Genomic DNA, 15150 nt, shown 5'->3' with positions numbered 1-15150 from the left:
CTGAACGTGGCCCCGGTAACATCCCCAGTAGTCTACTGAACGTGGCCCCGGTAACATCCCCAGTAACCTACTGAACGTGGCCCCGGTAACATCCCCAGTAACCTACTGAACGTGGCCCCGGTAACATCCCCAGTAACCTACTGAACGTGGCCCCGGTAACATCCCCAGTAGTCTACTGAATGTGGCCCCGGTAACACCCCCAGTAACCTACTGAACGTGACCCCGGTAACATTCCCAGTAACCTACTGAACGTGGCCCCGGTAACATTCCCACTAACCTACTGAACGTGGCCCCGGTAACATCCCCAGTAACCTACTGAACGTGGCCCGGTAACATCCCCAGTAACCTACTGAACGTGGCCCGGTAACATCCCCAGTAACCTACTGAACGTGGCCCCGGTAACATCCCCAGTAACCTACTGAACGTGGCCTCGGTAACATCCCCAGTAGCCTACTGAACATGGCCCGGTAACATCCCAGTAGTCTACTGAACGTGGCCCCGGTAACATCCCCAGTAACCTACTGAACGTGGCCCCGGTAACATCCCCAGTAGTCTACTGAACGTGGCCCCGGTAACATTCCCAGTAACCTACTGAACGTGGCCCCGGTAACATCCCCAGTAGTCTACTGAACGTGGCCCCGGTAACATCCCCAGTAACCTACTGAACGTGGCCCCGGTAACATCCCCAGTAGTCTACTGAACGTGGCCCCGGTAACATCCCCAGTAACCTACTGAACGTGGCCCCGGTAACATCCCCAGTAGTCTACTGAACGTGTAACATTCCCAGTAGCCTACTGAACGTGGCCTCGGTAACATCCCCAGTAACCTACTGAACGTGGCCCGGTAACATCCCCAGTAGCCTACTGAACGTGGCCCGGTAACATTCCCAGTAGCCTACTGAACATGGCCCCGGTAACATCCCCAGTAGTCTACTGAACGTGGCCCGGTAACATCCCCAGTAGTCTACTGAACGTGGCCCTGGTAACATCCCCAGTAACCTACTGAACGTGGCCCGGTAACATCCCCAGTAACCTACTGAACGTGGCCCCGGTAACATCCCCAGTAACCTACTGAACGTGGCCCCAGGAACATCCCCAATAACCTACTGAACGTGGCCCCGGTAACATCCCCAGTAGTCTACTGAACGTGGCCCGGTAACATCCCCAGTAACCTACTGAACGTGGCCCGGTAACATCCCCAGTAACCTACTGAACGTGGCCCCGGTAACATCCCCAGTAGTCTACTGAACGTGGCCCGGTAACATCCCCAGTAACCTACTGAACGTGGCCCCGGTAACATTACCAGTAACCTACATCCCCAGTAACATCCCCAGTAACCTACTGAACGTGGCCCGGTAACATCCCCAGTAACCTACTGAACGTGGCCCCGGTAACATCCCCAGTAACCTACTGAACGTGGCCCCGGTAACATTCCCCAGTAACCTACTGAACGTGGCCCCGGTAACATCCCCAGTAACCTACTGAACGTGGCCCGGTAACATCCCCAGTAGTCTACTGAACGTGGCCCGGTAACATCCCCAGTAACCTACTGAACGTGGTAACATTCCCAGTAACTCCCGGTAACATTCCCAGTAACCTACTGAACGTGGCCCCGGTAACATCCCAGTAACCTACTGAACGTGGTAACATCCCCAGTAGTCTACTGAACCGGTAACATCCCCAGTAGTCTACTGAACGTGGCCCCGGTAACATCCCCAGTAGCCTGCTGAACCGGTAACATTCCCAGTAACCTACTGAACATGGCCCGGTAACATCCCAGTAGTCTACTGAACGTGGCCCGGTAGCATCCCCAGTAACCTACTGAACGTGGCCCCGGTAACATCCCCAGTAGTCTACTGAACGTGGCCCGGTAACATTCCCAGTAACCTACTGAACGTGGCCCCGGTAACATCCCCAGTAGTCTACTGAACGTGGTGGTAACATCCCCAGTAACCTACTGAACGTGGCCCCGGTAACATCCCCAGTAGTCTACTGAACGTGGCCCCGGTAACATCCCCAGTAACCTACTGAACGTGGCCCCGGTAACATCCCCAGTAGTCTACTGAACGTGGCCCCGGTAACATTCCCAGTAGCCTACTGAACGTGGCCTCGGTAACATCCCCAGTAGTCTACTGAACGTGGCCCCGGTAACATTCCCAGTAGCCTACTGAACGTGGCCTCGGTAACATTCCCAGTAGCCTACTGAACATGGCCCCGGTAACATCTCCAGTAGTCTACTGAACGTGGCCCCGGTAACATCCCCAGTAGTCTACTGAACGTGGCCCCGGTAACATCCCCAGTAACCTACTGAACGTGGCCCCGGTAACATTACCAGTAACCTACTGAACGTGGCCCCGGTAACATCCCCAGTAACCTACTGAACGTGGCCCCAGGAACATTACCAATAACCTACTGAACGTGGCCCCGGTAACATCCCCAGTAGTCTACTGAACGTGGCCCCGGTAACATCCCCAGTAACCTACTGAACGTGGCCCCGGTAACATTACCAGTAACCTACTGAACGTGGCCCCGGTAACATCCCCAGTAGTCTACTGTACGTGGCCCCGGTAACATCCCCAGTAACCTACTGAACGTGGCCCCGGTAACATTACCAGTAACCTACTGAACGTGGCCCCGGTAACATCCCCAGTAACCTACTGAACGTGGCCCCGGTAACATCCCCAGTAGTCTACTGAATGTGGCCCCGGTAACATCCCCAGTAACCTACTGAACGTGGCCCCGGTAACATCCCCAGTAGTCTACTGAACGTGGCCCCGGTAACATCCCCAGTAACCTACTGAACGTGGCCCCGGTAACATCCCCAGTAACCTACTGAAAGTGGCCCCGGTAACATCCCCAGTAACCTACTGAACGTGGCCCCGGTAACATCCCCAGTAACCTACTGAACGTGGCCCCGGTAACATCCCCAGTAACCTACTGAACGTGGCCCCGGTAACATCCCCAGTAGTCTACTGAACGTGGCCCCGGTAACATCCCCAGTAGTCTAATGAACGTGGCCCCGGTAACATCCCCAGTAGTCTACTGAACGTGGCCCCGGTAACATCCCCAGTAACCTACTGAACGTGGCCCCGGTAACATCCCCAGTAACCTACTGAACGTGTTCCCGGTAACATCCCCAGTAACCCACTGAACGTGGACCCGGTAACATCCCCAGTAGTCTACTGAACGTGGCCCCGGTAACATCCCCAGTAACCTACTGAACGTGGCCCCGGTAACATCCCCAGTAACCTACTGAACGTGGCCCCGGTAACATTACCAGTAACCTACTGAACGTGGCCCCGGTAACATCCCCAGTAGTCTAATGAACGTGGCCCCGGTAACATCCCCAGTAGTCTACTGAACGTGGCCCCGGTAACATCCCCAGTAACCTACTGAACGTGGCCCCGGTAACATCCCCAGTAACCTACTGAACGTGGCCCCGGTAACATCCCCAGTAGTCTACTGAACGTGGCCCCGGTAACATCCCCAGTAACCTACTGAACGTGGCCCCGGTAACATCCCCAGTGGTCTACTGAACGTGGCCCCGGTAACATCCCCAGTAACCTACTGAACGTGGCCCCGGTAACATCCCCAGTAACCTACTGAACGTGGCCCCGGTAACATCCCCAGTAACCTACTGAACGTGGCCCCGGTAACATCCCCAGTAACCTACTGAACGTGGCCCCGGTAACATCCCCAGTAACCTACTGAACGTGGCCCCGGTAACATCCCCAGTAACCTACTGAACGTGGCCCCGGTAACATCCCCAGTAGTCTACTGAACGTGGCCCCGGTAACATCCCCAGTAACCTACTGAACGTGGCCCCGGTAACATCCCCAGTAGTCTACTGAACGTGGCCCCGGTAACATCCCCAGTAGTCTAATGAACGTGGCCCCGGTAACATCCCCAGTAGTCTACTGAACGTGGCCCCGGTAACATCCCCAGTAGTCTACTGAACGTGGCCCCGGTAACATCCCCAGTAACCTACTGAACGTGGCCCCGGTAACATCCCCAGTGGTCTACTGAACGTGGCCCCGGTAACATCCCCAGTAACCTACTGAACGTGGCCCCGGTAACATCCCCAGTAGTCTACTGAACGTGGCCCCGGTAACATCCCCAGTAACCTACTGAACGTGGCCCCGGTAACATCCCCAGTGGTCTACTGAACGTGGCCCCGGTAACATCCCCAGTAACCTACTGAACGTGGCCCAGATTGCCCCGTCCATCCCACTAATTGGGCCACGTTTTTTGCCAATTTTGTTACAGGACTTGAGGTTAAAACGCTCTAAATTACGAGGACTTGAGGTTAAAATGCTCTAAATTACGAGGACTTGAGGTTAAAACGCTCTAAATTATGAGGACTCGAGGACGTGAAAAATGAGACGTTCAGAGTTATCAAATCAATACTGCGTTGATGTCACACAAGACAAAACAAACAAACACACCCGAGTCCAAATGTGCATCAATAATCATAAAAGTCCCGTCAATAAACACAGTGTTTATAATCACTGTGTGAGACGTACAATGACTAGATGACACAGGGTCACCGTTTATAATCACTGTGTTAGACGTACAATGACTAGATGACACAGGGTCACCGTTTATAATCACTGTGTTAGACGTACAATGACTAGATGACACAGGGTCACCGTTTATAATCACTGTGTTAGACGTACAATGACTAGATGACACAGGGTCACCGTTTATAATCACTGTGTTAGACGTACAATGACTAGATGACACAGGGTCACCGTTTATAATCACTGTGTTAGACGTACAATGACTAGATGACACAGGGTCACCGTTTATAATCACTGTGTTAGACGTACAATGACTAGATGACACAGGGTCACCGTTTATAATCACTGTGTTAGACGTACAATGACTAGATGACACAGGGTCACCGTTTATAATCACTGTGTTAGACGTACAATGACTAGATGACACAGGGTCACCGTTTTATAATCACTGTGTTAGACGTACAATGACTAGATGACACAGGGTCACCGTTTATAATCACTGTGTTAGACGTACAATGACTAGATGACACAGGGTCACCGTTTATAATCACTGTGTTAGACGTACAATGACTAGATGACACAGGGTCACCGTTTATAATCACTGTGTTAGACGTACAATGACTAGATGACACAGGGTCACCGTTTATAATCACTGTGTTAGACGTACAATGACTAGATGACACAGGGTCACCGTTTATAATCACTGTGTTAGACGTACAATGACTAGATGACACAGGGTCACCGTTTATAATCACTGTGTTAGACGTGCAATGACTAGATGACACAGGGTCACCGTTTATAATCACTGTGTTAGACGTACAATGACTAGATGACACAGGGTCACCGTTTATAATCACTGTGTTAGACGTACAATGACTAGATGACACAGGGTCACCGTTTATAATCACTGTGTTAGACGTACAATGACTAGATGACACAGGGTCACCGTTTATAATCACTGTGTTAGACGTACAATGACTAGATGACACAGGGTCACCGTTTATAATCACTGTGTTAGGCGACAATGACTAGATGACACAGGGTCACCGTTTATAATCACTGTGTTAGACGTACAATGACTAGATGACACAGGGTCACCGTTTATAATCACTGTGTTAGACGTACAATGACTAGATGACACAGGGTCACCGTTTATAATCACTGTGTTAGACGTACAATGACTAGATGACACAGGGTCACCGTTTATAATCACTGTGTTAGACGTGCAATGACTAGATGACACAGGGTCACCGTTTATAATCACTGTGTTAGACGTACAATGACTAGATGACACAGGGTCACCGTTTATAATCACTGTGTTAGACGTACAATGACTAGATGACACAGGGTCACCGTTTATAATCACTGTGTTAGACGTACAATGACTAGATGACACAGGGTCACCGTTTATAATCACTGTGTGAGACGTACAATGACTAGATGACACAGGGTCACCGTTTATAATCACTGTGTTAGACGTACAATGACTAGATGACACAGGGTCAGGGCGTTTATAATCCCAGAGGTAGGCCCGTCAATGTAAAGATAATAATTTTTCTTAACTGATTTGCTTAGTTAAATAAAACATTCATTAAAACAAAAACGCTTTCAAATCATGCCCAATATTACAATTTATAAACGGTCTGTTTTGGGGATTGAGTAAAACAACAGTAATTATGTGATGGAAGAGATGCAGGGTGGTGTTCCAAAGAATCCCCCCCCCCAGTGTGCCTGCTCTAGTTCCTCAACTGCACAGCTAGGAGAGGAGATGCAGGGTGGTGTTCCACCCCCCCCCAGTGTGCCTGCTCTAGTTCCTCAACTGCACAGCTAGGAGAGGAGATGCAGGGTGGTGTTCCAAACCGAATCACCCCCCCAGTGTGCCTGCTCTAGTTCCTCAACTGCACAGCTAGGAGAGGAGATGCAGGGTGGTGTTCCACATAATCTCCCCCCCAGTGTGCCTGGTTCCTCAACTGCACAGGAGATGCAGGGTGGTGTTCCAAATAATCACCCCCCCCCCCAGTGTGCCTGCTCTAGTTCCTCAACTGCACAGCTAGGAGAGGAGATGCAGGGTGGTGTTCCACAGGGTCATCACCCCCCAGTGTGCCTGCTCTAGTTCCTCAACTGCACAGCTAGGAGAGGAGATGCAGGGTGGTGTTCCAAACATGATCACCCCCCCAGTGTGCCTGCTCTAGTTCCTCAACTGCACAGCTAGGAGAGGAGATCAGGTTCCACCCCAGTGTGCCTGTGTTCCACACATAAGGGTGGTGTTCAAACCAGAATCACCCCCAGTGTGCCTGAGTTCCTCAACTGCACAGCTAGGAGGAGAGGAGATGCAGGGTGCCTGTGTTCCAACACTAGATGACACAGTGTGCCTGCTCTAGTTCCTCAACTGCACAGCTAGGAGAGGAGATGCAGGGTGGTGTTCCAAACATAATCACCCCCCCCCAGTGTGCCTGTCTAGTTCCTCAAATCACAGCTAGGAGAGGAGATGCAGGGTGGTGTTCCACACATAATCACCCCCCCGTGTGCCTGCTCTAGTTCCTCAACTGCACAGCTAGGAGAGGAGATGCTGGTGTTCAGAATCACCCCCCCAGTGTGCCTGCTCTAGTTACTCAAATGCACAGCTAGGAGTCTTGTGAGGAGATGCAGGGTGGTGTTCCAGGTTGAATCACCCCCCCCCCCAGTGTGCCTGCTCTAGTTCCTCAAATGCACAGCTAGAGGAGATGCAGGGTTGTGTTCCAAATAATCACCCCCCAGTGTGCCTGCTCTAGTTCCTCAAATGCACAGCTAGGAGAGGAGATGCAGGGTGGTGTTGAATCCCCCCCAGTGTGCCTGCTGTGTTAGACTCAACTGCACAGCTTGGACAGGGTCAGGGTTGTATAATCACTGTGTTCACTCAAGCACAGCTAGGAGAGGTGATGCAGGGTGGTGTTGATAACACAGTGTGCCTGCTCTAGTTCCTCAAATGCACAGCTGGAGAGGAGATGCAGGGTGGTGTTCCAAAAGAATCACCCCCCCCAGTGTGCCTGCTCTAGTTCCTCAAATGCACAGCTACAGGAGATGCAGGGTGGTGTTCACTCCCCCCCGTGTGCCTGCTCTAGTTCCTCAACTGCATAAGATGCAGGGTGGTGTCATCACCGTGTGCCTGCTCTAGTTCCTCAACTGCACAGCTAGGAGAGGAGATGCAGGGTGGTGTTCACATAATCACCCCCAGTGTGACTGCTCTAGTTCCTCAACTGCACAGCTAGGAGAGGAGTCAGGGTGGTGTTCCAAATAATCACCCCCCAGTGTGCCTGCTCTAGTTACTCAACTGCACAGCTAGGATGAGATGCAGGGTGGTGTTCCAAAGATGACCCCCCCCCCAGTGTGCCTGCTCTAGTTCCTCAACTGCACAGCTAGGAGAGGAGATGCAGGGTGTGTTCCAAAGAATCACCCCCCAGTGTGCCTGCTCTAGTTCCTCAACTGCACAGCTAGGAGAGGAGATGCAGGGTGGTGTTCCAAATAATCACCCCCCCCGTTGTGCCTAATCACTCAACTGCACAGCTAGGAGAGGAGATGCAGGGTGGTGTTCCAAAGATCACCCCCCCCCCAGTGTGCCTGCTCTAGTTCCTCAACTGCACAGCTAGGAGAGGAGATGCAGGGTGGTGTTCAAAGAATCACCCCCCCCAGTTGTGCCTGCTCAGTTCCTCAACTGCACAGCTAGGAGAGGAGTCAGGGTTGTGTTCAAAGAATGACCCCCCAGTGTGCCTGCTCTAGTTCTCAACTGCACAGCTAGGAGAGGAGATGCAGGTGGTGTTCCACAATCAAGAGTGTGCCTGCTCTAGTTCCTCAACTGCACAGCTAGGAAGGAGATGCAATCACCCCCCAGTGTGCCTGCTCTAGTTCCTCAAATGCACAGCTAGGAGAGGAGATGCAGGGTGGTTGACATAATCACCCCCCCAGTGTGCCTGCTCTGTATACTCAAAGGGTCTGTGTTGAATCACCCCCCCAGAGCTAGGAGAGGAGATGCAGGGTGGTGTTGAATCACCCCCCAGGTGCCTGCTCTAGTTCCTCAACTGCACAGCTTGGAGAGGAGATGCAGGGTGGTGTTCCAAAAATCACCCCCCCCAGTGTGCCTGCTCTAGTTCCTCAACTGCACAGCTAGGAGAGGAGATGCAGGGTGGTGTTCCAAACATAATCACCCCCCCCCCCAGTGTGCCTGCTCTGTTCCTCAACTGCACAGCTAGGAGAGGAGATGCAGGGTGGTGTTCCAAACATAATCACCCCCCCAGTGTGCCTGCTCTAGTTCCTCAACTGCACAGCTAGGAGAGGAGATGCAGGGTGGTGTTCCCAAACCGAATCACCCCCCCCAGTGTGCCTGCTCTAGTTCCTCAACTGCACAGCTAGGAGAGGAGATGCAGGGTGGTGTTCCAAACATAATCACCCCCCAGTGTGCCTGCTCTAGTTCCTCAACTGCACAGCTAGGAGAGGAGATGCAGGGTGGTGTTCCAAACATAATCACCCCCAGTGTGCCTGCTCTAGTTCCTCAACTGCACAGCTAGGAGAGGAGATGCAGGGTGGGTTCCAGTGTGCCTGCTCTACACTGCACAGCTAGGAGAGGAGTGCAGGGTGTTCATAATCACCCCCCCCCCGTGTGCCTGCTCTAGTTCCTCAACTGCACAGCTAGGAGAGGAGATGCAGGGTGGTGTTCACATAATCACCCCCCCCCAGTGTGCCTGCTCTAGTTCCTCAACTGCACAGCTAGGAGAGGAGATGCAGGGTGGTGTTCCACACATAATCACCCCCCAGTGTGCCTGCTCTAGTTCCTCAACTGCACAGCTAGGAGAGGAGATGCAGGGTGGTGTTCCACATAATCACCCCCCCAGTGTGCCTGCTCTAGTTCCTCAACTGCACAGCTAGGAGAGGAGATGCAGGGTGGTGTTCAAACATAATCACCCCCCAGTGTGCCTGCTCTAGTTCCTCAACTGCACAGCTAGGAGAGGAGATGCAGGGTGGTGTTCCAAACATAATCACCCCCCAGTGTGCCTGCTCTAGTTCCTCAACTGCACAGCTAGGAGAGGAGATGCAGGGTGGTGTTCCACACATAATCACCCCCCAGTGTGCCTGCTCTAGTTCCTCAACTGCACAGCTAGGAGAGGAGATGCAGGGTGGTGTTCCACACATAATCACCCCCCAGTGTGCCTGCTCTAGTTCCCTCAACTGCACAGCTAGGAGAGGAGATGCTGGTGTTCCACACATAATCACCCCCCGGTGTGCCTGCTCTAGTTCCTCAACTGTACAGCTAGGAGAGAGATCAGGGTTGTGTTCACATAATCACCCCCCAGTGTGCCTGCTCTAGTTCCTCAACTGCACAGCTAGGAGAGGAGATGCAGGGTGGTGTTCCACACATAATCACCCCCCAGTGTGCCTGCTCTAGTTCCTCAACTGCACAGCTAGGAGAGGAGATGCAGGGTGGTGTTCCACATAATCACCCCCCAGTGTGCCTGCTCTGGTTCCTCAACTGCACAGCTAGGAGAGGAGATGCAGGGTGGTGTTCCAGGTGAATCCCCCCCCCAGTGTGCCTGCTCTAGTTCCTCAACTGCACAGCTAGGAGAGGGAGATGCAGGGTGCCTGTGTTCAAACGAATCACCCCTAGGGTGGTGTTCCAAACTTAAGAATCACCCCCCAGTGTGCCTGCTCTAGTTCCTCAACTGCACAGCTAGGAGAGGAGATGCAGGTGGTGGTGTTCCACAGTGTGCCTGCTCTTGTGTCTCAACTGCACAGCTAGGAGAGGGAGATGCAGGGTGGTGTTCCAAACCGGTTGTGATGCTCTAGTTCCTCAACTGCACAGCTAGGAGAGGAGATCAGGGTGGTGTTCCAAAGAATCACCCCCCAGTGTGCCTGCTCTAGTTCCTCAACTGCACAGCTAGGAGAGGAGATGCAGGGTGGTGTTCCAATAATCACCCCCCAGTGTGCCTGCTCTAGTTCCTCAACTGCACAGCTAGGAGAGGAGATGCAGGGTGGTGAATAATCACCCCCCCAGTGTGCCTGCTCTAGTTCCTCAAATGCACAGCTAGGAGAGGAGATGCAGGGTGGTGTTCCACACATAATCACCCCCCCAGTGTGCCTGCTCTAGTTCCTCAACTGCACAGCTAGGAGAGGAGATCAGGGTGGTGTTCAAACATAATCACCCCCCCAGTGTGCCTGCTCTAGTTCCTCAAATGCACAGCTAGGAGAGGAGATGCAGGGTGGTGTTCACATAATCACCCCCCCAGTGTGCCTGCTCTAGTTCCTCAACTGCACAGCTAGGAGAGGAGATCTGGTGTTCACATAATCACCCCCCCAGTGTGCCTGCTCTAGTTCCTCAAATGCACAGCTAGGAGAGGAGATCTTGTGCAATGGTGTGTGGTCACCCCCCGTGTGCCTGCTCTAGTTCCTCAACTGCACAGCTAGGAGAGGATGTTCCACAACAATCACCCCAGGTGCCTGGGTGGTGTTCCCACCCCCCAGTGTGCCTGCTCTAGTTCCTCAAATGCACAGCTAGGAGAGGAGATGCAGGGTGGTGTTCCACACATAATCACCCCCCCCCCCCCAGTGTGCCTGCTCTAGTTCCTCAACTGCACAGCTAGGAGAGGAGATGCAGGGTGGTGTTCCACTTGCACAGAATCCCCCCAGTGTGCCTGCTCTAGTTCCTCAACTGCACAGCTAGGAGAGGAGATGCAGGGTGGTGTTCCAAACCGAATCACCTCCCCCAGTGTGCCTAGTTCCTCATAACTGCACCCCAGGTGAACGGTTGTGAGATGCCCCTTGAATCCCCCCAGTGTGCCTGCTCTAGTTCCTCAACTGCACAGCTAGGAGAGGAGATGCAGGGTGGTGTTCACACATAATCACCCCCCAGTGTGCCTGCTCTAGTTCCTCAACTGCACAGCTAGGAGAGGAGATGCAGGGTGGTGTTCCACACATAATCACCCCCCCGTGTGCCTGTCTAGTTCCTCAACTGACAGCTAGGAGGGAGATGCAGGGTGGTGTTCCACACATAATCACCCCCCCAGTGTGCCTGCTCTAGTTCCTCAACTGCACAGCTAGGAGAGGAGATGCAGGTTGTGGTGTTCCAAACATAATCACCCCCCCAGTGTGCCTCTCTAGTTCCTCAAATGCACAGCTTGTGAGATGCAGGGTGGTGTTACACATAATCACCCCCCAGAGAGTCTCTGTGTCAGGTGAACAGTTGAGATGAGATGCAGGTACTGTGTGTACACTTAAGAGAGTCTTGTGTCAGCTGAAGTTCCTCAACTGCACAGCTAGGAGAGGAGATGCAGGGTGGTGTTCACCATAATCACCCCCCAGTGTGCCTGCTCAGTTACTCAACTGCACAGCTAAGAGAGTCTTGTGTCAGGTGAACGGTTGTGTGACTTTAGGTACTGTGTGCACACTTAGGAGAGAGTCTGGTGTCATAAGGTGTGCCTGCGGTTCCTCAACTGCACAGCTAGGAGAGGAGATGCAGGGTGGTGTTCACATAATCACCCCCCCCAGTGTGCCTGCTCAGTTACTCAACTGCACAGCTAAGAGGAGATGCAGGGTGGTGTTCCATAATCACCCCCCCAGTGTGCGGTTCAGTGTGCAGCTTCTAGGTACTCAACTGCACAGCTAGGAGAGGAGATGCAGGGTGGTGTTCCAAACCGAATCACCCCCCAACTGTACACTTAAGAGAGTCTTGTGCCTGCTCTCAGGTTCCTCTAAACTGCACAGCTAGAGAGGAGATGCAGGGTGGTGTTCAAACAGGTGAATCACCCCCCCCCCAGTGTGCCTGCTCTAGTTCCTCAAATGCACAGCTAGGAGAGGAGATGCAGGGTGTGTTCCATAAACAGTGTGTTGTGATCATAGGTTCCTCAACTGCACAGCTAGGAGAGAGATGCTTGGGTGGTCCCATAATCCCCAGTGTACTGCTCTAGTTCCTCATAGGAGAGGAGATGCAGGTGGTGTTCCAAACCGAATCACCCCCCAGTGTGCCTGCTCTAGTTCCTCAACTGCACAGCTAGGTCAGGGAATGCAGGGTGGTGTTCCCACATAATCACCCTCCAGTGTACTGCTCTAGTTCCTCAACTGCACAGTTGAGAGGAATCTCCAGGTACTGGTGTACCTTAAGTGTGCCAGTCTTGTGTCAGGTGAACGGTTGTGATGACTTCAGGTAATGTGTACAAAGTCTTGTGTCAGGTGAACGGTTGTCCAATTTGAGTCGCTCCACTTAAATGTAAATGTGTCCTCACCTTTGGTCTAATCATTTCCCCATAATCTCCAAACTGTTCCCATAATCTCCATACTGTTCCCATAATCTCCATACTGTTCCCATAATCTCCAAACTGTTCCCATAATCTCCATACTGTTCCCATAATCTCCATACTGTTCCCATAATCTCCAAACTGTCCCCATAATCTCCATACTGTTGCCATAATCTCCAAACTGTCCCCATAATCTCCATACTGTCCCCATAATCTCCAAACTGTTCCCATAATCTCCATACTGTCCCCATAATCTCCAAACTGTTCCCATAATCTCCAAACTGTTGCCATAATCTCCAAACTGTCCCCATAATCTCCATACTGTCCCCATAATCTCCAAACTGTCCCCATAATCTCCAAACTGTCCCCATAATCTCCATACTGTCCCCATAATCTCCATACTGTCCCCATAATCTCCAAACTGTTCCCATAATCCCCAAACGGTTCTTTAAAAAATAATTCTACTATGTTTATGCATCCCATGTTTCTTCTGTAAGAAACCTTCCAGATTAGCCCAGTCTATAAAAGCCAATCCCCACCCGGGTAAGAAACCTTCCAGATGAGCCCCGTCTATAAAAGCCAATCCCCACCCGGGTAAGAAACCTTCCAGATGAGCCCTGTCTATAAAAGCCAAACCCCACCCGGGTAAAAGGTTGACGGGATAGTTCACCCAGGACATGAGGGAGAGAGAGAGAGAGAGACACAGAGAGAGACACAGAGAGGGACACAGAGAGAGAGAGACAGAGAGAGGGACACAGAGAGGGAGAGAGACAGAGAGAGAGACACAGAGAGGGAGAGAGACAGAGAGACAGAGAGAGACACAGAGAGAGACACAGAGAGGGACACAGAGAGAGAGAGAGACAGAGAGAGAGACACAGAGAGGGAGAGAGACAGAGACACAGAGAGAGAGAGACAGAGATAGAGACACAGAGAGAGACAGAAAGAGAGAGACAGTTTAGCCTCGTCTATAAAAGCCAATCCCCACCCGGGTAAAAGGTTGACGGGATAGTTCACCCAGGACATGAGGGAGGACATTGACTTGCAAGGTTTTGGACAACAACAACAACAACAACAACAACAACAACAACAATATTTATTATTTGGAGACAGTGTCCAGGTAAAACAAACATAAAGCAGCATGGATTACCGTCTTACTTGGTCCCAAGACTGCTTCCAGGGTAAGGAAATCACAATATCATTTCAGGTGAACTATCAATAAAGTTGTGATACTAAAGAGCTGTACACATATTGACAAGCAAGTCTCAGAGTAACAGAACTGGATCTAGGATCAGGTCCCATATTCACAAACAGTCTCAGAGTAACAGAACTGGATCTAGGATCAGGTCCCATATTCACAAACAGTCTCAGAGTAACAGAACTGGATCTAGTCTCAGAGTAACAGAACTGGATCAGGTCCCATATTCACAAACAGTCTCAGAGTAACAGAACTGGATCTAGGATCAGGTCCCATATTCACAAACAGTCTCAGAGTAACAGAACTGGATCTAGGATCAGGTCCCATATTCACAAACAGTCTCAGAGTAACAGAACTGACTCTTTACATCAGGTGTCCTACCCTGAGACACATTGTGATCCTACATCAGTTCCTAAACCAGAGCATGTGATCTATTCATCAGACAGTAGGGACCCTCGACATGTGATCCGTCCCTGGCATCCAGAGCAACATGGTGGCCTCCAGACTGGCTTCTAGCCAGCACTCTCCTCCCGTGTCACATGGGACAAGCAGTAGGCCTGGATACCTGGATACAACGTGAGGGAGGGAGGAGAGGGAGGGAGGGAGGCGAGGTAGGGAGGAGAGGGGAAGGAGGGAGGGGGGAGAGGGAGGGAGGCGAGGTAGGGAGGAGAGGGGAAGGAGGGAGGGAGGGGAGGGAGGGAGGGAGGGATAGTAGGAGAGGGAGGAGGGAGGCGAGGGAGGGAGGGAGGGATAGTTGGAGAGGGACGGAGGAGAGGAGGAGGGAGGGAGAGGGGAAGATAATGAGGGAGGGAGGGAGGGAGGGAGGCGAGGGGAGGGAGGGATAGTTGGAGAGGGACGGAGGAGAGGGAGGGAGGAGGGAAGATGAGGGAGGGAAGATAGGGAGGGAGGGAGGAGGGAGGAGAGGGAGGGAGGGAGGGAGAAGATGAGGGAGGGAGGAAGAGGAGAGGGAGGGAGGAGAGGGAGAAGATAATGAGGGAGGGAGGAGAGGAGAGGGAGGGAGGAGAGGGAGAAGATAATGAGGGAGGGAGGAAAGAGGACATATCAGATATATGGTTTGATAATATGAAGGCGTTAGATGTATCACTGTAACGTCAGACTGCCAGAGTCCTCCTGGTTGAGCCCCCCTACACACACACACTTGGTACCAACTCGTGTCC

At 52.2% G+C, this 15150-nt stretch overlaps 1 protein-coding gene across 1 annotated transcript in view; it reads right to left on the bottom strand.

Annotated features, from left to right (window-relative positions):
• Positions 1 to 14170: 14170 nt before the first annotated feature.
• The window catches only part of LOC115145490 (cytosolic Fe-S cluster assembly factor nubp1), a 21066-nt gene continuing 20086 nt past the window's right edge, over positions 14171 to 15150 (bottom strand). The window contains exon 12 of the mRNA XM_065010911.1: positions 14171 to 14537. Within this exon, the coding sequence (XP_064866983.1) occupies positions 14485 to 14537 (53 nt within the window). The 3' untranslated portion in view covers positions 14171 to 14484. The remainder of the gene's footprint in view (positions 14538 to 15150) is intronic.

The sequence above is a fragment of the Oncorhynchus nerka genome, linkage group LG26 (genome assembly GCF_034236695.1).
Source record: "Oncorhynchus nerka isolate Pitt River linkage group LG26, Oner_Uvic_2.0, whole genome shotgun sequence".
In the NCBI taxonomy this organism is placed as follows: Eukaryota; Metazoa; Chordata; class Actinopteri; order Salmoniformes; family Salmonidae; genus Oncorhynchus; species Oncorhynchus nerka.
Note: the sequence above shows the minus strand (reverse complement) of the source record. Positions and strands in the feature narration are given on the sequence as shown.